At 35.6% G+C, this 27590-nt stretch overlaps 1 protein-coding gene across 6 annotated transcripts in view; it reads left to right on the top strand.

Moving 5' to 3' along the window:
- Positions 1 to 27590, top strand: part of BANK1 (B cell scaffold protein with ankyrin repeats 1) — a 444955-nt gene that overhangs the window by 217859 nt on the left and 199506 nt on the right. For all 6 annotated transcript variants that reach the window (XM_033857365.2, XM_019926480.3, XM_019926477.3 and 3 more), the window contains 2 exons: positions 5779 to 5918; positions 22539 to 22644. In XM_033857365.2, coding sequence (XP_033713256.1) covers positions 5779 to 5918; positions 22539 to 22644 — 246 coding nt within the window. The remainder of the gene's footprint in view (positions 1 to 5778; positions 5919 to 22538; positions 22645 to 27590) is intronic.

The raw sequence follows: 27590 nt of genomic DNA, 5'->3' as shown, positions 1-27590 counted from the left end.
CACATTAAGATTTTATGTTCAGTTTACCTAGTAGCTAAGAGCAGCGCAAAGAATAAAATGTCAAAGTTCACATATTTTTCAGAAGAGGAGGAAACTGTAACTCCAAATTTTCCAATATATACCAGGCCATAATATTATCCATGTGGTTGAACAGCAAATTTGTAGTAAAAATAAACCAACCAACCAACCATTATTTACCAGTTATGCTAATTAAACCTTTCCAACTCTTTTTTTCAACTGGTGTATTCTCTAAGTTAATGATAGATTATCTTACAAAACGTTGGCTGCTACGTAGCAATATACAGGATAGTTCCATGAATAATTATGGGAATACGTATGGGACATGCCTCAGCAGGAACGGTCTTACTTTCTCTGCCTCAAGGCACAGTTTCTTGAAGTTTTTTGAACCCTAGCCAGAACTACATTTTACATTATGACCCAGTACATACGTATGAAAACGTAATGAAAACAAAAGTGTTTTAAAAGCAATACTTAGACTGATGGTTTCAGCCCTGACATGTAAAGAGCTTGGAAGTTGCCACTCCCATTCTTACAACAAGAAAAAGCCGAACAAACTGAAAATCAGTGGCTTTTCTTGAAGTCATTGGAGAACTAAGGTTGTAGGGTAAACAACCATCCCAAAATCTGGAGAGAAAGGTAAATCAAGACTGACATCTAAGATCTGCTTACCTGGACCAGAAGTCACTGGAGCCGTAAACTGGTAGGAGCACTTCAATGGTAATTCTGATGAATTGCTGGAAGCTGAGTGTGGACTAGCTTGAAAGTAAGAAACTCCCGGGGGCTGTAGTCTTACGAGGCACCTATAATTTTGTGGAATTTACCACCAGAAACCCCATCAGGTTCACACAGTGAAGATCTGAGAAAGATCCCCTGAAGGGCTCTGCTAGATCAGAAGAAGACTAATGGTGAAATACTCCCAGTATGTTCTCCATAACAGAGGTCTACTTTTCAGGGGAGACCACTTTACCAGAGCCTCATCCCAGCTGAGGAAGGGCATCCATCCTGTTGTAACCCCCTCTAGCCCTCACGTCTCACTTAAGGTGGGGAAGGGAAAGCTATGCCACAGCAGAAACACTTGTGAAGGTCACAGCTGAAAGACACAGGCCCACTAAAAGACTGATTTAATCATAAGATTAGACTGCTTCCCCTTCCCCCAACCTGACCATCACCACAGCAGGGTTCCAGTGTAATGGCAGTGGCTTACAGTTGAAAGTATGCAAGATGCAGAATCTTTCTAAGGAGGAGTACTTAGGGAAGCACAAAGTCAGGAGGGAAGACAAGGACAAGGACAGTAGAGGAATTTGAAGACTCTGGTACCCACAGCTACAGCAAACAGTAAATACAGCCTAACTTCTACACAGATTACTCTCAATACACACTTACCTGTTTCATTTCTTACATCTGATACAGCATGTCTGGTTTTCAACAAAAAAGTTACAAAGCATGCCAAGGAGCCAGGAAAAAACATAGTCTAGAGAGATAAAACACACATCACACCAGACAGATGTGACACAGATGTTGGAATTATTTGACAGGGAATTTTATATAACTATGATTAATATGTTAAGGGCTATAATGAAGAAGTAGACAACATGCAGGAACATTTGGGTAATATAAGTAGAGGGAAAGATATTTTATTTCTTTTCATTTTTTCAGTGTTAGAACCTACTAAGTTGATGTCGTGACGAATTAATGGGTCACAAACCACAGCTGGAGAAACTACTCTTTGGAACCGCACTGCCCAATATGTTAGCCATTGGCCACATCTGGTTATTTAAACTTCGTTATAATTCAATGAAATTTAAAATTCAGTTGCAGTATCCATATTTTAGTTGCTTCATTGGAACATATCCAATGAACATATCTCAGGAAGTTTGATTGGGCAGGACTGACCGTACAATAGAGTTCCTTTTGCTCTACACCAATTATGGAGGAAGAGGGAGTGCCCAGTGTGCTCTTCGAGGCTAGTGATCTGTGCAGAATCCACAGTGTAGTTAAGGAAACACTTAACTGGTGGCCAAGAGGGCTGTTTTTATTCTGTATTGAACCATTTACTGGGTAACTTTAGACAAGTCTCTTGATCTTTCTGTGCCTCAGTTTTCTTATTGATAAAATAGCTTCTCAACTTACATTTTAAGTCCTCCTTTATAGGATGTTTGGAGATGAGGGAGACAATGTATAAGACAACACTGAACATCCAACTGAGGAACAAAGTGTCACTCTGTCCCTCTAGCAAATCCCTTAAACATGAGTGGCTTTTCTGGAATAACTCACATTCAGCTTCTGAATGGGGGGTGATAAACCATTTAAAAACTTCCTTCTCTTCCTTTTGGGGAAAAGAATTGAGGGGACCATCTTTCTCTATAAATACTATACTCCTCGTATTGCCCCCTCTCTCCTCCTAGTCTTCTATTTACATCTCTTTATATAAAATTTGTCCCCTTTCATTCTTGGGCAGTCATGCTTAGGAGCATTCCTAATTCTATGTCATCTCATGTATAGTCCCTGTACCCAGTGGTGACTTCCAGGACAGGAAATGATCTCAGTCAGTACCTCAGACCATCTAATAATAGTCTATAAAGATTTAAGCCTTTAAAAATTTTTTGTGCTACTTCTTTGAATACCAAATTAAAATGGAGGATCTAACCCTAAAGTGGAAACATACCAGGGACCCTTCCCCACTCTCAGGGTTCTTTGGAAGAATGTTGATGCCTCAGGTTCAGGAGATGGCCTCCATCTGTCAGTCTCTTTCCAGTCTAGGAAAACTGCTCATGTGACTTCATTTCTGATCACCTGGCTCGTGGCTCAGTCAGTCACATTACTTAAAATGTGGTTTGCTCTCTGCAAATGTTCTCTTGTGCTATACCCAGAGCTTCCTGTACTGAGTCTAGCTGGTGTTGAGGGCTGGTATGGCAACTTCACAGTACTGTCCCAGATGCAGGCTTATTTCTAGTCATCATTCCATAGTCCCTAGGGTGTGGTCATAATCATCATGGAACAAGATGACCTCTAAGCCTCTTGCTATCACACCCTATATTCCAAGCAATGTGATGAAGCAAGGTGTGCTGGAACCATTGCATTTCAGGTTGCAAAATGCCATTCTACACATCTCTTCCCTACTTCACATTCAGTGATATTCCCTTGTGCACTAGTATTCTTGGGCTGCCATAATAAAATACCACAGACTGGATGGTGGCCACCTTCTTCCTCTGTCCTCACATGGCCTTTTCTCTGTGCACATGCACTTCTGGTGTCTCTTCTCATAAATCCTTATTAGATAAGGGCCCCATCATTATGACCTCAATTTAACCTTAATTACCTCCTTAAAGGCCTTATCTCCAGATACAGTCACATTGGGGGTTAAGGCTTCAGCATATGAATTTGGGGGAAACAAAATTCTGTCCGTAACACCTTGGTAGCTTGAAATTGGCCATGGTGGGAATATTTATACCACAGAAGTTGGCAAAACTATGTGTAGAAAAAAAAGCATCAGTGCTTTTTTTTTTTCTTTCTGAGAGTCCATTTATCAGCACACCACTGGGATAAAGAAATGGAGAGGGCCTCATTAAACTAAAAAGGTCTCTGTAAGACATATCTGCTGATATTTCATTAGTCAGAACTTAATCCCAAGGTCATATATAGCTGAAAGGAAGAATAGAAAATCTGGTCTTTTTAGTTGATCAGCAACGTGCCTAGCAAGAAATAAAATCAGAATTCTGTTTCTAAAAGGAAGACATCGGGGTAGGCAACTAGCATTTTCTGTTAGAGAAGGGTACCCCTCTAAGACCAACTAGAATTCTTTACTTCTTTGGAGACCTCCTCTTAACCATTATAAATAAGTGTGTATGTGTGTGTGTTAATAGACTTTCAGCATTGAGGTATATCAAATACTCTGAGGTCTTCTTCTTATAGTTCTCAGAACTCAAAATCTTTTTTACTCAACCCAACATTTTGCCATACTAATATACTTTTGTTTTTTTTTGTTTTTTTTTTTTGCGGTATGCGGGCCTCTCACTGTTGTGGCCCCTCGCGCTGTAGAGCACAGGCTCTGGACGCGCAGGCCCAGTGGCCAAGGCTCACGGGCCCAGCCGCTCCGCGGCACGTGGGATCCTCCCAGACCGGGGCACGAACCCGTGTCTCCTGCATCGGCAGCCAGACTCCCAACCACTGCGCCACCAGGGAAGCCCATACTAATATACTTTTTAAATGTGTGTCTCTTTTGAGCTTGGTAACAATTCAAAGAAAAACAAAATTATGTTAAAGTACAATTATGCTGACCAGGATATCAGGAATAAATAAGTTTATTCTCATGTTAACTTTTAAAGAAATTAGAATATTTTAAGTATCCTATATCAAAGAAGTCCCAAGCAAATATTCTCACCATATATCTTTCATGATTTATCACCTTTCTTTCAGAAGGTTAACATCCCATCATAAAACTCCTAATCTCTTTTCTGATAAACAAAGTCAATATTTTCTTTCAAAATCATCTTTATGAAATCTACTGAAATTGACTTTATTTCACTCCAGTAACTCCAGAACCCCCTTTACTATGTGCACACAGCTGTAGCTGATGAGGTGTACTTTACAACTTTCAGTTTTTTTGAGATTTCTCTTACATTCTCTATTGGATGAATACTTACTTTTGGAAGAGAGAACTTTTCTACATATATTTTCTTTATAATACAGGTTAAGTGTCTAGTCAAGCAATATGAGAGGAGGAAATTTTAGCTTCTTGATCTAGTTAAATATAAGATTGTTATGTTGGCTTTAAATTTTCCTGAGCAATATTATAAGAGATCCTTTATCCTCTTCAGAAGATAAAGTAAAATTAATTCTTAAACCTTAAGAACTTTTAAATATTCAACATTTCATCAGGTGGTTTCATCAGGTGGCTTGCACTTAATGGCTTATTCCAAACCCCAGATGTTTGCATGACAATTTTCCAGGAGAATTTGGAAATATCTCTGTGACAAAGAGTGAAAGTTTTTAAAGTGTGTTCTGTGAATGAATTTAAAGAGCTAAATTTTGTTTAATTTTGTTACAATAAAACACAACCTTTCCATTGAAGTGATTATTTAGTGTTATTCTTTCATAGAGAGCACGCACAACAGTCTCAGGTAACTTTAACTTTCTTGATGTGTTACAGCAAAATTTACAATGGGGTGTATCAGTCACCTTGAACAACTAATTCACAAAAAGGATGAATGGATGGGGTAAATAGTACTTAAATAACAGGGCATTAAACCTTGCCTTCCCAAGGGTTTTTCATTGTTATCAATTGAATAAAAGTTCTGTAATTTCAATCAACTCTACTCTTTCTTTTTCCAAACAATTCTAAGAAACTTTCCTGTAATTAATGGGAACTTTCTTCCTCAGATTAATAACAAATACTTAACTTTTAATGAATGACTTTACTGTTGTAAATTCAAAGTATTATGTAGATATGATTATAGATTACTCCAAAAAAATGGAGGTTAGAAGATAAGGAGAAAAGATTTAGTGTTTTGCTTTTATTATAATTTTCACATACGTTTTAATCCTTTAAGTTTTTTTTAAACAATGAAGTGCAAAATTACATATTCTATTTTGTGGTTTCTAACTACTAAGGATAAAAAAAGAAAACAATTAAGTGTTAAAAGCTAGTAAAATTGTTATGAATTCTTAAAGCCTGACTTCATATTCTCTAAGAGATATAATACTGTGGTACATGCATTTATAGACTCAGTTCCTAACTCTCTCTTTGTGTTTTATAAGATTTTCCTGCTGGCTCTGTCAATGTCAATGTCTACTGTGATGGAATCATTAAGGCCACAGCAGAGATTAAATACTATTCAACCCCAAAGGCTATGAAATGCCTATTGGGAGCGGCAGGTCCAGGAGATGGTGTATACCAGGTAAGTCGATCTTTCCCTGAAGTCGACAATAAACTAAAGAGCTAATGTGGAATAAACGAATGCATACTTTGGTATAAAGTCTGAATGTTGGTTGAATAAGAATGAATTACTGATCATTAGGAAAAGAAGAAATTGACCTATGTGATGCAGAGATGTAGATGAATTAGTCTGTGTAAGTCAAGTCATTCCAGATAATGTCATTGGGAGACAGGTTATCCATTACAAAATAGCTGTTGTCACGGGCTCATTTTCAAGCTGTCGCAGACCAGATAAAGACAGACAGAAGGATTAAAGAGAACTCTTAAACAGTGAATTTCCTCTTTATCCAGATGTGGGCAAATACAAGATGAAAGAAGGTTTGAGGTTAAGGACTCAGAAAAAAACAAGAATACCACCAAAAAGGAAGTGTGTGGTGTTAATCTAGAAATTGTTATTTTCATGAGGAAATTTCCAAGCTCAGTGTATGTTTTTATTAGTTTCATTTATCATTGTTGTCTGACAGTGAAAGTTATTCCTTTAAATTAACAACATTTATTTGGAATTCCAGAAATGCTAAACTTTTCTGGGAACTCTGCAAAGTGGCATTGCAGGGTTTTTTCTCTAGTGTGACAAAGTAGTACTCAGCAAGGATGACTTGGTGAGAAGTTTCTAGTCCTCTCAAAGGCCCTTAGTTTGGACATTCTCCAGTGAGTGATAGATGATGTGAGTGCCCTGCCCTAAGGGACTCACGGACTTAGAATGTAAAAAGTGCATTTTGATTGACTGTAAGCCATTAGTTTAATTTCTGAATTCTGTTTTATTTTTTGTTACCTGACCTACTTTCAGTGGAGAGAAAGCTTGCTTAATGTGGAACTTCTTCATGTGCTTATTACATCAGATTTTCAGAGTGAAATAAATGTCATTTCTTTTAATAGCTGCTTGATAATTAGAATTATAACTTTGCTTAATTGCCTTAGTTTTTCTGTGGGCAGAGGAGGAGACCAGAGGAGAGGCAAAGAAAGAGGTAGTTGAATTGAACATGCGATCTTCAGATTTACCACAAAACACTCCATAAGACTTGTAACAAAACCATCAATAATAGGATGTTGACAGGTTGTCATGAAGCCTTACTGATTAAACCAGTTGGGAATTGGAGGCTTTGTTATTTATTTTGTGTGACACATTTTTCTATTAGAGTTCTCCTTTATGAATGATACATTTTAGAACAATGGAACAGGTAAAAATGTCTTAGAGAAGGACAGGGAGTAAAATACCATTTGTCAAACTGAGGAGTCTGAGGACATTTGACAAAATATCTATATTGTAACTGCAAAGTAAGAATAAAAGTAACAGCTTGAAATACAGATCGTTTCATTTTCCTGTGACACGTCTACCTTATCCTCTACTTAAAAAACTTTATTCACTACATAAAGACTAATAACAGCATTATATTGCATTATCAGTATTCAGTCAACATAGAAGTAAAGTAGTCCCCAAAACACATTTTTGTGTTGGTTTTGCCTTTGGGGAGGAAAAAAACTTTGTTTATAGTGAAAATTAAATGTAATTTTTGACTCAGTTTTTCAGAATGTTGTAATATGCAAGTTATGATTTCTTCTACAGCTTTGAGTGAATAAAAACTTTTCTGAGTAGTTTTTAGGTAACTAGAAAATGCTCTGTTTCATTTTTACCCTCTGTCAGAAATGAGAGGTGAGGAATGGTTTCTCCCCTCCACTGAGCCTTGGTGCCTATAGTGAAAGGAAGATTGTTGGACAGTCACAGGTTAATTCAGACTTGTACTCTCAGGAAAGAGGCACTTCAAACCTGAGGTTTGAGTATGGAGAGGTAGAATTGTTCTAAGTTGGTGACAGCAGACCACAGCTTGGTAAGATGCATTAAGAGATTTGGTTTAATATATACAATTTAAGATGGGTTTAGAGGTTTTGCTATTGTCATGAGGGGACCTACACATATTGTGGAATTAGATTAAACAAATTCTGAGTCTGAGATCTCAGACCCGGCAGAGCTACACCATCACAATCCTGACACATGGAAGAGGCTGCAATTCACTCAGTCTCCATCACATCTTGGACTAGGTATGACACGGGGTTCGTCTCATCCACTGGCATCTGGACCCCATGAGGTATCCCTATCTTGAATTTACCAAGATGGTGAAAATCGGACTCCACTCTTGATTAAAAAGAAGGATCTGGGCTTCCCTGGTGACGCAGTGGTTGAGAGTCCACCTGCCGATGCAGGGGACGCGGTTTCGTGCCCTGGTCTGGGACGATCCCACCGGAGCCTGTGCTCTGCAACAGGAGAGGCCACAACAGTGAGAGGCCCGCGTACCGCAAAAAAAAAAAAAAGAAGGATCTGCAGGGACACAAAGGAACCTTGTTGTATTTTAGGGTTACTTGCCCTCAATGGTGGTGTCCCAGCCCACCATGTGCTTCTCCTTGTTGACATTTGGTTGTTCCTTTGACATTTGGCTTTGCTCTCGTGTACATTACATTTTAAAAGTTGTGTAAAAAGCTGTGCTTTTCCTCTCCAGCATACAACACTGCAGCAATTGTTTCCTTCATGTGCTTCTCCTACTACTTTAATTGGGCGATTTGGATATGTTGCACATAGTCCGCTGAACATCTCTATTCAAAGAACAGTGTGTGTTGTAATTTTATTCACCATAGTTATTGTGTATTTGTCAGGACATATACCAGCAGATTTTTTTTTTTTTTTTTTTTGCGGTACGTGGGCCTCTCACTGTTGTGGCCTCTCCCGTTGCAGAGCACAGGCTCCGGACGCGCAGGCTCAGCGGCCATGGCTCACGGGCCCAGCCGCTCAGCAGCATGTGGGATCTTCCCGGACCGGGGCACAAACCCGTGTCCCCTGCATCAGCAGGCGGACTCTCAACCACTGCACCACCAGGGAAGCCCTCTTAGTTTATTTTTAATGATGTCTATTAGGTTTTGGAAGATTTTACCTAAACCAGCTTAATTATCTAACTGCTTCCTAAATTATTTCATCTTTTTTGGATAGATACTAAATCCTAGCTCATAGCCTCAAAAAGGTAGAATTTCCAGAGCCTCATCTAGAACAGTGAATTCAAATGAAAAAATACAAAGCCCAATTTGGGAAGATATTAGAATTCAAGTACTAGTGTTAGAAAAACTAGTAACTCCTGTTTGACTGAGATAATTAAAACCTTTGAGACTTCCATCTTATTTACAAAAGAGTCTAGGGGCAACAATAAAGTTAACTTTGTATAGGAAAAACTAGATACAATATAAAAACCAAATTAGGTCAGAATGCTAAAAGAACATAGCAATTATTGATCAAAGCATTAGGATCCTATTTATTAAAAGAGTTTTTGAAATGGTACCAAATAATTTTTATTAGTTGTGTTTTGTATTAGTAAAAAGGTATATTGTGTTGCATGTATTTGTCATCTTGCATATTTTACTTTGTACCTGTTGAAATCTTATTTTCACCTTCATGTTAGGTGCACATCATTGCCAGCTTTCACTAAATTGTATGAATTATTCAATCTTTGCTTTACCGCCTGCGAATATTTAATACACTGTGAAACCAGATGGGGTTGGGGTGAGGGAAGGTATGAACTAAGGGAACTCTCACATCATGAGGAATTTCCCAGTTTTTTATTAGTTCCCTTAAAAGTTAGTTTCTTCATTAAGTTAAAGCTCAGGCATTAGAGGTTATCTCCCTAAAAGAGTTCTTCAGAAGATTCTTCCTACTGAGAGATACTGGGAACTCCCCAGCCTTTCAGCAGTTTTTTTTCAGGTCCTTGCCTCGCTCTAAAGATTGATGGACACACAAAGCTTCAGGGTCATAAATCTTTTCCAACACTGACTCCCTACCATAGCATGCCTCCTTGTCTCCTTAACTCTCTCCATGGTTCCTATGTTCTAGCCATCCAGGACTGTTCCTTCTTTTATCAGTAGAACATGTTAAGCCATTTGCTCCCTGCTGCCCCGTCTAGAAGGCATGGGCATTGTGTTTTTCATCTTTGCCTACCCAGTTTCTTCACATAGTTATCGTTCCCGATATATACGACCCAACTGATAATTACTGCGTAAAAAATAGGAAAACAGTGATTGCTGTTTTTTTTCCAGTGCTATTTGAAAAAATAAGTGAAAAACTATAGTATAGGTATATAAATAAGAGAGAAATGAAAACTGTCCTTTTAAAATACACTGTTATTTATTTATAAAATTGAATAACTGAATCTGATGCTTATGAAAGTAAGGAACTCTCAGAGGTTCATGATACTAGAAAAATGAAGAATTTGTGCTATAATTTGATTCTTCATACCCTACCTCAGTCATGAACTCCATGTTAATATACTTCATTACCAACTTTTCACAGCTGTAAAGAGCTGTTAAAGGTAAGATCCAGACTTACCTTTCTTTAGAATATTAAAGAAATGTTTATTACTCAGATATGCTTAAGATCTTACCTCTCTTTCAAAAGGCTGTTTATCATCTTTCCTTTTTCTTACTGGAAAGTGGCAGTGCAGCATAAGAGAAATAGTTCTGGATAGGGCAGGAACAGGACTTGGGTTCTTTCATTGAGTTAGCAGCCACTTCATGAGAGCCCACTTTCCTTAGTGCTAAAGGAATTTCCTCATGTGAACAATGAAGAAGCTAGAGGATATAATCTCCAAGGTCATTTCCAACTCAAGTATTCCATAATTGTAAGCCAAGAGAAAAAAATTACTTAGATTAGGAATTATGACCATTCTTGTTGAGAGGACTGACTTGCATACATGGGCTCTCCATGTAGCCTTTATTTCCATTTTATTTTGCTTACTCTTAATTCTTCCCCCAGAGAAGAAGAAAGTGATTTGAGTTTCATGTACCTTTGATTGGTTTTTTAACTTGTTTTATATTTCTGATCAAAGATTTATAATCAGACAAAAAACAGTCTAATAAAATGCAATCTAGAGATTTATTTCTGGATTCATTTTTCATATTGCTTGTGCTCCTAATTAGATTGGACCAATAAGAATAAGGCAAATCTATTGAAGCTTTATTTTACTGATAAAACAAGCAACATTTCCTTTGTGCTATGTCTCTTTTATGCTAGGTCAAGCAACAGTTAACGATGCCTGATTGGGATAGTTCAGACTTAATGATTATACTCACCACAGTTACAAATCATTGACTCAAACAGGAACACACAACGTAGTACACGCATCCATTTATTTAGAGAAAAACAAATAAATTAGTTAACTTTAACAGCGGATATAACAGCTATTATGAGAAAAAAAATAAATATTTCTGAGTGCAGAAATAGCCATTAACTTAGCCATTGACATAACTATACTGTTGTTTCTCTACAATTCTTATCTTATAAGCCATCTCAGTCCATTTTCATAGTTATTGGTCCCATATGTTTTCATTTATGTTTAGCTACTGCTTAGAGTGTATTTTATTAATGATTTCTTGTTCTTCCAAACTGAAGCATCTCTCTTGCTCCTTACATTTCCCTCTCTTCCTGTCCCTGGGGCTGGCTTTGACTGCCCTTTGCGGAGGATGTCTGTGTGCTGGTGTGAGTGCTACGTATAACCACCCCCATCCAAGAGCAGCCTTGTGCTTTTACTATCCAGTTCTTTAGCGCATCCAGATCTTCAACCATAAGGAATATTTTTAAACAATCCTGAAAACAAAGCACAAAACACAGTTAACAGTGCTCACTCATAAGAAGATAGGAACAAACCCCAAATCATCAGTAACCCTTTGGAAATTAGAAAACTAAAAAACCTTGTGGCAAAATGTGTTTGTTTGCATTTTCTAAAAGTCATTATGCATTCTTGTGGGTCTCTTTACTAAATAGTATCAACAATAAGATAAAGAAATAAAGTGGAATATAATTTGGGAAGTCTAAATTGTGTTTAGCATTCATGAAATATGCTTCTACACTAAACTGTATCAAGACAAAGGAAATGAAGTAAAGTAAATCTTTGACAAGTAAAATTCAACTTCTGAGAATTTATTATTTTTTTCCAGAGATCAGCCATTTAGTGTCATTAACCTTATTAAATAGCAACACACAAACAAATATATGTCAATTATGCTCAAGTCCCTTCCAGCAAATCCAATGAGCAATTTTTCATTCAATTTAACTTGACTTTTCAGCCACAATTAACGCCATTGACCAAACTCACTTTTTTGATATAATCTTTTTTCTTAGCTTCTAGGAAGACATATGTTCCTGGTTTTCTTCCTACATCCTTCACCTTTCCTTTTCAATATCCTTTGCAATCTCTTCTTTCTAGATCTAGAAAATAAAAATTTAAATGTATTCAGTTGTGATTCTTAGATACCCTTCTTTTTTTGATAGACATTTCCTCTGCAGGTTATCTCATTGACCTATGAGGTATACTCAAAATGTGGATTTCCTTTAAGCCCATCTCTCACTGTTCTCTAACTCATGAAATGCATCATCATCAATCTAGTTTAAAAGCCAGAAACACAAGTGTCTCCTCATACCTTGTACTCTCTCGCCCTATAAACTCAATCCATTACTAAGCCATATCAGTTTCACTTACTAAATATTGCTCACTTCTCCCCATATCTCTCCAGTTCTGACACTTTAGTCTACATTTTCCTCTTGCCTATACTGCTAGGCTAGCCTCCTAACTGGTCCCCTACTGTAGGTTTTTGCACACACCCTAAAGTCCCTGGTCTGTGAGGTTATTTTAAAAAGAAGGACCTCAGCATGTAATTCTCCTGCTCAAATACTTCAACAGATTCCAATTGTTGTATGGATTAAAAATCTTTAACATGAACAATATGGCCTTGCTGTCACTGTCCCCCCTCTTTCTCCATCCAGCTTAATCTTAATCCTCTGCCTCACCTCTGCATTCCAGGAACGCTGGTCTGCTTTACTTCCTGAACTTTTCCTTCCCAATCTCCTACACCAGGGCCTTTATATGTGCTCCTCTCTCTAACTGAAACACTCTTCCTGTCCGCCTTCCCTAGCACTATCTTCATCTAATTAATTCTAACTCCAAGTTTTAACCCAGCATCTCTACCTCAGTGGAGCCTGCCCTGATCCATACTTCTCCCTGCATATCTCTTTGTAATACCAATCACATTCTAATTTGACATCTCTGTGTGTGATATTTCTCAAATTACCTCTCATTATCTGCCTCTCATTAGACTCCAAGGTCAATAAGGGCAGAGATGCTATCTATTTAGTTCCCCATTTCATGTCCAGAACCAAGAACACTGCCAGACACATTGGCTGCTCAATACGTATTTTGTTGGGTGAAAGTATATCACACATTAAGTTTCCCACCCAACCACAAGTGATCCATCTGTCAGAGACCCTTGTTCCAACAGCCACTGGCTTCCTGATAACATAGGCACAGCCCTCTTGGAGAAGGTTATTGAGCTATTGCATAAAGCAGTGCTGCTTTTGACTGAAGTAGAAAGAGCTGGGCAAAGAAGGGAAGGACAACAAAGGAAAAAAAAACAAATATAAAACGATGAGACTATTTCTGTTGTCTGTCTTGGAAACTAGCATCTAAAACAACCCAAAAGAATAATTTCCAAAAATTTTCAAAAAATCATTGCATCATTTAGAGAAGGCTTCTTTGAAAGATATTTCTTTGAATATGCTAGTACATTATTTGTTTTAAAACTGCCTTAATTTATTACATATTAGCAGTAAGTTGTTACAAAACAGGTGTTAGAGGGAGGTAAGGGTAAGAAAAGACATAGTTCTTATGGTTGCTCTATCTAATGCCTGCCATAGAAAAGCTTTGCTTTTTGTTTGTTTCTTTCTTTGTTTCATCATTAATGTCATTAAATAACTCCATTAAAGAATCTGTTCAAGTTTAGTCATTAAATTTTTGAGACTTTTTGACATTTTTTGAGGGGGGTGCGGGTGGGGTCCAGTTGAAAATTTCAGCACAGTCAAGCTTCAGTCAGTGGTCTAGAAGAGTGTTTTTCTTTTTTTTTTTTTTAACTTTTATCAATTGCCTTTGCATAATTATGATGTTTATGCATTTTGCATTGTTGATGGAGATGGCAGAAATTGCTAATTGTTCCCTAGTGTTTCTTTTTCCTTTCTTACATGGCGATATAACTTTTATCTGGGCACGTGTCCACCCAGGTAATTATTGTACTTTCTGACTCCCTTGCAGCTAGGTGTAGTCATATAACTAACTAATAGCCAATGGCATGTCAGTGGAAGTGATTTGTACAAATTTCTGATCATGTCCTTAAAAGAAGGGCGCAGTCATGCTCTCCCCCTCACTAACTTTTTCCTTTGTCTGGCTGCAGTGCTAACAAGGGAATGATGGATGAACCATCCAGAACCATGAAAATGGTATTACTAGTAAAACAAAATAGAGCCTGGATCCTGTGATCAGGGAGCCATGACATGAGCCCTGAACTGCCTCATTCCAGATTTTTATGTTAAAGAGAAATGGGCATCTATCTTTCTTAAGCCTCTGGCATTTTGCGTCCCTGTATTACAATATAAAACCTACATTCTAACTAGTTTTAAAGATGTGTTACTTAATTTAAAAAATTAGAAAGAAAAAACAAACTAAATTATTTGTTCAGTCCATTCAAAGGCTAGTTTGGGGAGTGATTCTCCTCATGAATAGATATGCACTTTTCTAAATCACAATGATTACATTTCGTGAGTTATATCTGAGGGCTCACATCAAAGTATTCCAAGAAAAGGGAATTAAGATTTACTGGAGATTTTACATATTTACTCATTTAAACTCCTAAGTAATTCTGTCAGGTAAGTATTATTAAGGTCCCCAGCTAATGATTCCTGAGCAGGCATGTCAACACAGGTTTCTCAGATCTCAAAACATATTTTCTTCCTGTTATAATTACTTTCAAGTTATTTAAAGAGATTCTACAACTCTATGAACACCTAATCAATAATAAATATAAACTATTTGAAGGAAGTGTAAAATTGCATTGCTTTATATTCTTACATTTATTTTTGCAAATGTAGTCACAGACATGTTGAAATTCTAAGAACTGACTCACTCAAAACTTAGAAAAATTAATTTGACAAAGGAAAATATCCCTTTTATCTTAGCCCAATTTACTTACTTAGATTATTCTTTTACATTAACTGCTTGGAGTTGAATACTCATAAAGTAAAAAAGAAAGGCTTTTTATAACCCTAGAAAGTATTTGCTCTGCTCTCTGACCTGTCATTCTCTTTACAAGCTGTAGGAGAAAATTGTGTTTAAGATACGTTATGTAAACTATATATAAAATTCTCCTTTAAATGGCTATTTTGGCTCACTTTCATAGCACACATTATGAACAATGGAACAAATGAAGTTATTTTCTTATTTTTCTTTTACTGGTGAAACTTAAACAAGCATAGCAATTCATTATAATAAGAAAACCAAGATGTTTTTAGCTCAGCCATTGGCTTTCCTTTTAGATACCTGAAGGTAAAGAGTAAAATGCTATTTGATGGATTTTTGTCTCCTATTACGAACATTTCACAACCCTCCTGTGGTTATTTCACTGAAATCACTTCTCTTGTTAATCAAGATTCTTTACTATTATTGTATTTCTCCACCAGATTAAAAAAATAACTTAGTATTCTGTGGTCATCCCTATAGGTTTCTTCACCCAACATCAATATTTAAAAGCCCTTTTCCTTGCCTCACTCTACTATTGAAGCTGAGAAAGCCAGATTCTCACAACATTTTTAACCACCCATGCAGCTAGAGATGGTCATGTGAGACAGTTTTAGACAATGAGACCAAGGGAACATCTTTAGAGCTGTGGCTCACAATAGCCACCTTCCCCATTTTCCCTCCATCTATGCCCCTTTTCTCCCTCTTTTGGCTAAATATGAATATGATGTTTGGAACTACAGTGTCCATTTTGAAACCATGGGACCACAATTTATTCTTTATTTTACTTAAATTCTATTTCAGATTTTATTCTTTCCTCCATGACTGGAATGTAGTATTGTGAAACGTAGTGTGTTTAGAATGTGAAGCCATAAGTTAAAAATCTACTTATTAGCTCTGCAATTTTGGCTGTAACTGATTTTTTGTACCGTGATTATAACATCTAAAAAAATAGGCATTTAAAAAATCTACCATTCAGGAATGTTATAGGAGATAAACTATATAAAACCTAATACATTATAAGTGCTTAACATGTGATAGTTATTATTATTACTTAAGACTCTTTGAGTCTATTTCATTGTATACATTTATCCTACACCTAAGATATACACCCTTTCACATCACTCCATGCATCTTAAATATCTCCCAGCTGCTTACATTACAGTGCTCTAAAATCCTTTTAAGGACAGTCTCTCAATGCTGTCATGCTCAAAAGGTGTCCACACCCCTCATCCAAGAAAGAGCAAATAAAACTTTGAAGGAGTGCTCTTATGTAAACAGCTATTCACCTCAAGGAATTCAGCTTTGTGTAATGAATATCTTCTGTTTTTTTCTGGTTTGTTTGTATTTAATTAAACTTTTAATTACTAGAAATTTTAGATTCACATGTATTTGTGAAACTTGTAGAAATAATAGAGAGAGATCGTGCATTTGGTAGTACGTTTGTACAAGGAATTTGTCCATTTCATCTGTGTCGAATTTATGTGTTTGGAGTTGTTCATAGTACTCCTTTATTATCCTTTTGATGTCTGCAGAGTCTCTAGTGGTATCTCTTATTTCATTCATGATATTTGTCATTTGTATGTTCTCTCCTTTTTCTTTGTCAGTCTTTCTGGACGTTTGTCAATTTTATTGATCTTTCAAAAAAATCAACTCTTCGTTACATTGATTTTTTTCTATTTTTATATTTTCAAGTTAATTGATTTCTACACTGTATTTATTATTTTCTTCTTTCTGCTTGCTTAGAATTTATTGTAATATTTTTCTAGATTCTTGAAATGCAAGCCTAGATAATTGGTTTGAGAATTTTTTCTCTTTTTTAATATATGTATTTTGTGCTATAAAATTTTCTCTCAGCCCTGCTTTAGCTGTGTTTCACAAATTTTTATGTTATATTTCACTTTCATTGAGTTTAATCTACTTTTTCATTTCCTTTGAGATTTATTCTTTGATTCTGGATTATTTAGAAGTATTGTTTGCCTTCCAAATGTTTGGAGACTTTCCCATTATCTTTATGTTATGGATTTCTACTTTGATTTCATGTGGTCAGAAAACATTTATGATTTAAATTATTTTAAATTTGTTGAGATTTGTTTATATCCCAGGAGATGCTCTATCATCCTTTATGTTCCACAGGCACTTGGAGAGAATGCCTATTCTGCTATTGTTGGATGGAATGTTCTAAAAATGTTGTTTAGTTCCTTGTTGGTTAGATCATCAGATGATAGTGTATTGAGTTTGTCTATATTCGTGCTAATTTTCTGTCCATTTGTTCTATCCATTTTTGAAAGATATATTTATGTCTCCAACTGTAGTTATAAATTTGTCTATTTCTCCTATCAGTTCTGTCAGTTTTTACCTCACATATTTTTGCAGCTTTGGTGCATACACATTTAGGATTATTATGTCTTCTTGGTGGATTTATCCTTTTATCAGTATGTAATGTCTCTTTCTGTTTTTGGTAATCTTCTTTGCTACAATGTTTACTTTACGTAAAATTAATATAGCTACTCATGCTTTCCTTTGTAATGATTCCATGATATATATTTTTTTATCCTTTCACAGTATCTGTCCATACTGGTGATTTGAAGTAAGTTTCTTAAAGAGTGCGTGTAACTAGATCATGTTTTTAGTCCACTCTACAAATCACTGTCTTAATTGGTATGTTTAGACCATTTACATTTAATGTAATAATTGGTATGTTAGGGCTTTAGTCTGCCATTTTACTTTTTGGTTTTAGTTTGCTCTCTGCTTTTTATTTATCTAGGGTTTTTCTTGTCTTACTGTGTTTTACTTAAAATTTTTTTTAAGATTTCTATTTTGATTTATCTCTTGTGTTTTGAGTACATCTCTTTGCACGTCTCTTTTAGTGGTTGCTCTAGACAGTGTTATATATTCATAACTTATCACAGTCTACCTATATTGAAATCTCATCTCCCTTTCTTTCCCTCTACCCCTACCCCATTTATGATATATAAATGCCTTAGATATTCCATCTACATACATTTAGAACCACATCAGACAGTATTCTAGTTTTTGCTTCAAACACCAAACATAATTTAGAAAACTCAAGAGGAGAAGGAAAGCCTATTGTATTTACCTATTTTTTTAATTTACTGTGTTCTTTCTTCCTTACCTCTGTTCCATGATTCTTTTTTTTTTATCATACCCTTACTGTTTAGAGAACTTGTTTATTCCTTGTTTTAGGGTATATTTGCTGGCAACAAATTTCTTAAGTTTTCCTTCATCTGAGAATGTCCTAATTTCCCCTTCATTACTGAAGGATGTTTTTGCTAGGCATAAGACTTTTGGTTGAGTGTTCTTTTTCTTTTAGCACTTGACAAATACTGTGCCTCTTCTTTCCTACATCTATGGTTACTACTGTGTTTCTAATTGTTTTTACCCTGTAAGTAAGGTTTTTGTTTCTCTCTCCCTTATTTCAAATTTTTTTCTTTGTCCTTAATTGTTGAAGTAACTTATGATGTCTCTCAGCATGTGATGCTTTGGGTTTAACCTGTTTGTGGTTTGCTCAGTTTCTTGAATCTATATGTTTGTCTCTTGCTAAATTCAGGATGTCTTCAGTCATTATTTCTTTGTGCACTTTTTCATCCCTACCCTCTTTCTCCTCTCCTCCTGGGATTCTAAATTACATGAATGTTAAATTTTTTGTTATACTCTCACAAGTACCTCACATGCTATTTTTTTTTTCATTCTATTTTCTCTCTGTTGTACAAGTTGAGTATTTTTTATTGTTCTAGCTTTAAGTTTACTGATTCTTTCCTCTATCCTTTCCATTCTGCTGTTGAGCCCATCCACTGAGGTTTTATTTTGATTATTACATTTTTCAGTTCTAAAATTTCAAATTGATTGTTTTTTATACCTTCTATTTCCTTGTTGAGGCTTTCTATTTCCTTGCTGAGACCTTCTATTTTTTATTTATTTATTTCAAGAATGAGTGTTATTGCTTGTTGAAACATTTTTATCATGGCTGTTTTAAAATCTTTGTCAGATAATTACAAAATTCTTCTCATCTGGTGTTGGCATTTATTCATTGTCTCTTTTCATTTAGTTAAGAGATCTTTCTGATTCTTGTTTCTTGTATGATAATGGATTTCCTATTGAAATCTGACCATTTCCATTGTATTTAAGGAGAAGAAAAGGAGAAAGTGTAACTCTTCCATCTTCCCAGAAGTAAAAGTCCATAATTCTAATATCTTTTAAAATAAATATTTTATGTATTTTTCTCTTTTAGGAAGAAATACTCATTATAATAAAGTTACTTATAGAAATAAGTATATAACATCTTCATATTCAAATAAAATTGTGATCTATAAATATATATGCAAATTACTTTTTAAGTATATTCATCAATCCCACATTCCATCACAGAGCACTGAAAAAATTCCCTTGGAAAAAGTCATATGTTTACTTCATTATTTTGTAATTATTATTCTGTCTATTTAATTTTTTTGTCTATTTCATATATTAGTTTTTCTGCTTTCTTTTTCTCATATTCTTGTTAAATGTAGATCTATGTGTGCATGCTTATGTATATATGTTTATATTATTTATATATATTTAATTTTTCCTAAAACCAAACAGTATTGCCAATATAATTTTATCATTTTATTCTGCTCTTATTTTTGTATCAAGTTGCTCATTTATAACTAATGTCTTAGGTTGGCTGTGAATTTTGCTGAACAAATATTAAACTACTCCATTTTAATTTTTCTGCTTGGAGAACAGTTGTGCCAACCTCATCAAGTATTCTTAGGGTTGCACAATTTATTTTAAGGAGAGAAAAATTTATGGCATTTTCCAATTTCGATGCCAGTGTTTAGAAATGATGCCTATTTTCATCTTTGAAATTTAAAAAGAAGCATAACTACTCAAATCAGGTTTTTCTAGTTAGGGTATCTTCTGGGGAGAAATTTTTTTGGGATTATGTTAGTAAACATTTCTGTGATTTTTCACAGCTTTGTTTTGTGTTCTGTACAGTTTATTTATATGCAGGTATAATACTAGTAGCATGATTATGAAATTGAAAACAGAAGTGATTCAGCTAGTTATCATAGGCTAGAATATTAAAGGGTATCTGCACTCTTTCTTAATTAATTAAATATCCTTTTCTGCATAGTGAGAGCTTTTGTTCTGATTCTAAGAACGCTGCTACTTCATTTTAAAAGTTCAATGATATAAGCTGTAGCATTTCTCACATTAAAGTGTCGTAGTGCCTCTGTGGGAGAAATTGTACTTCTAAGATTCCTCCTGGGAACTCATGCTCTTTTGAATTCTCTACGTCTCAGAATTTCAGAGCTGAAGGAACCTGAGGTTATCTTATGCCTAACTTATACAAGAGTGTAGTAACTCTATGACTCACTAATCTCTACTCATTAAATCTTGTACACTTTGGGGAAGAAATAGTAAATTTATCTCTATTTTAAAATGTCAGGGACGAGATAATAGCCTATGCAGAACTCTCATGGCCATTGACACAAGTTTTTAAGAAACTTTATAAACTAATGTTAGGGTTTTTATAATTTCTTAATTCCTTTTATCAAGTCCTATAGCTAAAGCATATTCTTTTTGAGCTTTAGCGTAAAGAATGTGCAAATATATTGCCAGTAATGTTTTGCCCCACTGTTCCTATCAAAGGCTTCCTGAAAAGACTGAGTAATAATTAATATAAAGTTTTCACAACATTATTTACAGAATAGGTCCCACTCAATATCAATATTCAACCACATAAGCAGTCATAGTTATGCTGATACTTAAATAAGCTTAATTTAATCCACATAACAAACATATCCATGTTACGCATTGTAGGCCTTAAACAACTCCTTGTTGCATTAAAATCTTTTCGTCAGACATACAAGGCACTTTTTGAAATGCCCACTTCCTCTCTCTCATTCTTCTGCAGTCTTATGGAAATTCCTGAAATCCTTAACCAGGTCATGCTCCATGACACCTCCCTGACTATATGCAATTTGTGCCTTTAGTCCAGAGCTCCTTATTTGCATAGCAATCTCAACTTTGGTCATGTCCTCCACAGAGACTGTTTCTTCCTCTGTGGAATTGAGCCACTTCCCTTTTTGCCTGCCCTGTACCTGACCTGTAGAGATTTTGTATAATAATACCTAGAACTCAGTTCATTGCCGAAAAACAATGACAAGTCCCTGAATGTCTTTTTATTTTTTATTTTATTTTTTTTGTTGTATGCGGGCCTCTCACCGCTGCGGCCTCTCCCGTTGCGGAGCACAGGCTCCAGACGCGCAGGCTCAGCGGCCATGGCTCACGGGTCCAGCCGCTCCGTGGAACGTGGGATCCTCCTGGACCAGGGCACGAACCCGTTCCCCTGCATCGGCAGGCGGACTCTCAACCACTGCGCCACCAGGGAAGCCCCACTGAATGTCTTGATGGCAGAGCTTGTTGTCTCATCTCCCCTCCATCTGCTTTTTTTTTTTTTTTTTATAAATGATCCGGAGCAAAGGGCTTCACATAGTTCATAGCATTAAGTCAATTAATGTTGGGTTTTGCTTTGCATTACTTAGCTATAGGTTGAGAAAAAGACTTTCATCCTTTCTCTCCACTTCTAGGTAGGACTTTTAGAAAATCCAGAAAGGCCTGAACCACTTTATTATTTGAGGTGCCCAGATTATTGAAAAATGAAGAAATAGAGTAACATCTTTTTTTTTTTTTCCATACAGTCATTTAATTTCTGTGACTCCGTATTGGCGATATGTATAATTTATTTGGAAATCATTTCAGACGTCTTTATTGGACACTTTTGTTCCACAGTTCTCTCTTCACCCATGGCTTTGTTGATTAGCCCACTTCCTCAGCTTTAATCAACTATGTCACACGTCGATTTGGTCCCAGCCATTGCTTCACAAAACTCAGTTCAGAAGAACGGTGGCCTTTGCAATAGGTTATGTCATTGGTAATAGAACACTTGGATTCTACATGGCTCCTCCCAAAATGTTCAGATTAGGGAAATAAAGTTGATATATAGTTATTTTATATTTAAAGGGGAAAAATAGGCCAAGATGAATATTCTCCCTCACTTTGACACAGAAATAAAATAATCTATTTAAGACTATTCCATTGCTAACCCTTAAGGTGAAGAATCAGACTCATCATTTTATTATTTCATTTATTAAAATGTAACATGTATTTTAACAGAATTTATTATTGAAACAAATTTCAGTGTTATCATTGACCACCTGTTATGCTCTTCTAAAATTAGTGAGTATTTAAGTAAATTAACTCATCCAAAGGCAAAGACTTATTTCTTGCATCCGTTCTTCTATTATTCTAATAATTGGCTTTTAGGCAAGTCCCTAATGTTTTGTATTATTCTTTAAAAAAAAGATGTATTATTAAAGATTACTCAGTATTTACTCCAGTCAATAATTTTCTATTATATTACAGTAAGATGAGTTTCTCTGTATATACCTGAACTAAGAAAAAGTTTCCTTTTCATTTGAAAACAGAATGACATTGATGAACTTGATCATATTCTCACATCAACATTCGAACAGGAGATACCATATTATGAGTTCCGATCACTCGAAACTGAAATCTACCCTCAAAAAGAATGTGAGTATTTTCCAAATGCATCAGTTATTCTATTTGTCACATTTCAGTGGATGTAACTACTTAATAAATACTATAACAATATTTGTAATATAAATATTATAGCATTGCTGATGAAATGTTTTGACAATTCCCATCCCCTGGTGAGAGAAGTGGTTTTTATTCTAAGGAAATATTTGGATAATGTGTGATGAAAATTGTTCATCATAGCATTATTTATAATTACCAAATAACTTCCAAAGATAGGTAACTGATCAAATAAATTCTGGTGCATCTGTTAATGCAACCATCATAAACAAATTTTATCATAAATTGATTTGCTGGCTGGAGTGATGCTTTGATATATATTTAATCGAATAAATGCAGGCTATACAGCAGTAGATAGAGTGTGATCCTCTGTTTTAAAAAGTACATATGTTTAATAGCATATGTTTATATATATATAAATTGATGGTCTGGACAGATATTCATCTGCTAACAGTTATGTTTGGGTTGTGCAATTTCGGAGATTACATTTTTTCAGTTTGCTTTATCTGTGTTTTGTACAATGACTACATATTATTTTTATCATGTAAATATATATATACATATATAAAGAAAAGCATATATAGGAGATACTATAAAAAAATCATACTTCTCAATATTAGCACAAGCTCAGTAGCATACTTTCTATATTAGTTTGTTCCCGCGTAGTTGGTTGACACATTGTTTATAATACATTTATATGCCCAGTATGTGCCAGACACTATGATGGAGATGTAATGGTGAGTAAGACAGGTATGGAGCAAAAGGATATTAGAGATCTCCTGTAGGCATACTGTAGGACTAACGAGCAGAGATTTTTTTCTGTATATTTTCTGTGCTATTTGAAGCAGTTTTATCATCAGGCTGGCAGGCCTGAGGGAAGCGGGAAGAAAAGAACAGGAGCCTTAGGCACAGCCGACGGTGATTCACCCAGATGTGCTAGAACCTGCATTATGTATGGTGAGGTTACATTATGGGGAAAGGTCAATGGTAGGCTAGTTCTGAATACATAATTTGTGATAGTAGTGCAAACTTATTTTAATTTCCCGTATACATTTTAACAACACAGTTCACCACAAAGGTTAGACATTAGGTTGGGATAGAAAAGGAACATGACATGATCTCTCACTTAAGACACTCATCATTTAACTGGAGAAACAAGATAATATATATGTAATAATAGAAAGAAACAAGGTGTTACACTTCATGAAATTCATTATACTGACAAAAGAATTTTAGAGAAAAGCTGGATTCTTCTTCAGGATATGCTTCCTAAAGGAGGTGGGATTTTACCTAGGTCTTGAATTATGTGTCTCAGTGAGAAAAGAGAAAGGAAGCAGGAATTCTAAGGAAGAGAACGTGTATCCAAAGGCATGAAGATGGAATTATTACACAACTTTACAAATTCCCTCAGCATTATATTTTTTTAGGGTTGTGGAACCAGAATTGTGGGGTTGGAGAGGAGAGGATGGCTGTGGTCTCTCATTTTATAGATAAAGAATTCAAGGTGGGATTGAAAGTGCTTCTCAGTGTCTCATTTAGGTTGTAGGATATGAATTTTAGAGTTGGAAAGGATGGAATAGACTTGGTCCTTTATTTTTAATTTTTTTTTTTTTTTTTTTTTTTTTGCGGTACGCGGGCCTCTCACTGTCGCGGCCTCTCCCGTTGCGGAGCACAGGCTCCGGACGCTCAGGCTCAGCGGCCGTGGCTCACGGGCCCAGCCGCTACGCGGCATGTGGGATCTTCCCGGACCGGGGCACGAACCCACGTCCCCTGCATCGGCAGGCGGACTCTCAACCATTGCGCCACCAGGGAAGCCCCCTTTATTTTTATAGAAAAGGAATTCTGGATTGGTTCAATTGGAGCACCTGATCATGTGGATCTGATTCAATAGGTATGGGGTACAGTCAAGCTTCTGCTTTTTAAAAAAACAAGCCTCAAGGTAAAGCTGATGCCGCTAGTCCTCAGACCTTTCACTGAGTATCAAGGGTTTAGAGCAGTGGTTCTCAAACTTGGTGCATATTATAATTAGCTGCAGAGCCTTAAGAATATCCCATGCCTAAGCCACACCCCCCAAATTAATGAAGAATCTGGGAGTGGGTTCCAGCTATCAGTACTTTTTAAAGTTTCCCAGATGATTCCAGTGGGCAGCCAAGTTTATCGATCCCTAATGGTTTCATATTACTCTCTCTTTACAAAGGTTAGAAAGTTAATAGCATATGAAAATTTTGAACCATTCTTAGAATGTAATGATTATTCTGTATTTGAAAAAATATTTTTATAAGAAATTGCATTTTTAAAAAGAAGCTAAAAATGGAAAGTTCAGTATAATCTAGGTAGTTCATTCAGAAGCCATATTGCTGGGTATCGCTAGATGACAGATGCTATTAAACCCATAACAAGCAAATAACATAACATTAGGTTCTAATTCGTAGTGGAAGTGCAAAATAACATAATACAAATTACATAAAATATGCAAGATAGACATGAATATGGTTGAACTCATGTTTCGCTTGCCTCCTTGGCCCTATAATCTTGGATCAATGTCAGCCTCAGAAAATCTGGTCTTTAAGACCTTGCACCTATATTTTCATAATGTTTAAGTTGAATTGATGGTGAGATTTGAGAAGCCTTTATACATAAAGTGGAATTAATGGTGGGTTATTGAAGAACTTCTCTAGAAACACCACTAGAGATATTCTGAGAGGTAAATTCAGCAAACAGTGAATTGGGTGTATTTCTGAATGTCTATCCCTGAAGACAGTTCTCCAATTATTTGGTGAAATGTTTCATTTATTAAACATTTATTTATTACTCTGTATTTTAGCTGAAATAAATTGGAGGTTAGGGCATTGTGAGGGGAAATAATCATAAGGAACTGACAGAGCATACTTGAGTATTGACCTATCCTAAGGAGGAGACATGGAACTACCCAGAGATACCTATTGTTCTTTAAAAATATGAAATTAAATGCTGTGTTAATCAAAACTATTTATCTTATTATTATTCCATCCTCTCTTCTTTTCCAAGTTGATTCTGGTAAATTCTGGATTTAGTCCCTGTCACTTCATTTATAATAAGTAAATTGCTATTCCGTGCCACTATGTCTTGGTCATTTTCACTTCTGTCTAGCCAATAAACTTCCTCATTTACTTTTTTTTCCCTTAGTCAGGCAAAGTTGAGGGGGGTGGGAGTGTTGCAGAGATAAGATGGAAAGTGCACAGGAAATCAAATCTGCTTTAATGTTGTCTTACCCTGTAATGCTTCATTATTGAATTAAAAATACCATTTCCCATTGATAAGAATTTTCCACTGAAAAAGTTCTCCCTGGAAGTTGAATATAATAAAAGGTTTCCAAATGAACTTGATATATTAATGCAATGTATCATATATGCCTTTTGAACATAACAGTCAGAGAAATAATTCATAACAACTTTCTAGTGTGTGACTCATCAGGGCTTGTGAAATCAATATAGGAGATTATAACAGACAATGTTTCTGATATATAAGACACTAGAATAGAAGATATCAGAGTGCATCCCTTAAAATAAGAGTATCGCTGTGAGCAGCTTCCATTCTGGTTGTAGTTGTCTGTATAAACACACATGGTCTGAGCCACCAGGAAATCAGGTTGAATGACTTGACTTGGTGTAGTGGTGAGGTAGAACAGCACACCTGGACTAACACAATTGCTTTAGTCCTTCTGTAGCTCTCCCCTATCCTGAGTTTCAAGCCATATTCCAGAGTCTTATAAGTCTTAAACTGCAGCAGGTATGTGAATTTCCCTAACTTCTCTTCCGAACCCTTTCAAAGGCTGGGTAATGCTGAGAATCTCTTGTTATTGATAGGAAAATAAAGTAGTATAGCTTGTTTTTAAAAGTGGCTGGAGTTGCAGGTTAAATCTCCGGAAGTAGCAGTCTGGGGAAAAGGAAACTAGGTTACTTTGAGGCAGATCATGTACCTTCATCCAGAAAGGAGAATGGCTTAATAAAGCCCATGGCAGTTTCTAGAAAAGCATGTCAAAATGTTTAACCATTTACAAAAAGTAGTAATATCTTAATCTGAAACAGGACAGCATATGATCACCAGCGACATGTGGAAATGTTAATTCAGTATATTATCTCCTAAAATGTCTGTGAAATGAGGAGCATGTAACTGGATATTCAGTACACATGTAGTAGTCACTGTGGCCCTAGGATTTATCTTGGACTTGTAATATCTTTAGGTTCACAGAAAGTAGCTCATTTGCTATCTGAGTAGAGGAGAACTGAATGTCACTGAGTTGTTTCTTTTTATATCATCAAATAATTTAAACATGCAGAAAAATACAGAAAATAATATAAAAAACACCTGTACCTATCATTTAGGATTGCCAAATCTTAACATTTTGTCACGTTTACTTCACATCTTTTTTTATAAGAAGTAAAATTCTACAGATATAGTCAAATTTCTGTTTCCCTTTGTGATTCCATACACTTGAAAAGTAACCATTACTTTAATTAAACTTATTGATGACCATTCCCTTGCAGTTCTTCATTCTTTTACTACATACATTTGTTTCCTTAATACAGTCATGTGCAATTTTGTAGATTTTGTGTAAATGATAATCATACTTTTTCTTCAATGTACTATTTTTGCCCAGTATTAATATTTTTATATTTATACATATCTTTATGTAGATCTAGGTCATTCATTTGAAATATTCTATAGCATTGAATTGTTTGACTATACCACAGTATGTATCTGTTCTCCATTATTACCCTATTATTAATGGGTAATAAAGTTTTCAAGTGTTTTATTGTTGCAATTAATTCTATGATGAACATTCTTGCATATGAATTCCTATGCATATATGTTATAATTCCTCAGGAGATACAATTACCAATAGAATTTCTGAGTTAAACAGGTATGTACTTATTCTGTAG

The sequence above is a fragment of the Tursiops truncatus genome, chromosome 5 (genome assembly GCF_011762595.2).
Source record: "Tursiops truncatus isolate mTurTru1 chromosome 5, mTurTru1.mat.Y, whole genome shotgun sequence".
Classification (NCBI taxonomy): domain Eukaryota; kingdom Metazoa; phylum Chordata; class Mammalia; order Artiodactyla; family Delphinidae; genus Tursiops; species Tursiops truncatus.
This window is presented reverse-complemented; position numbering and strand designations above follow the sequence as displayed.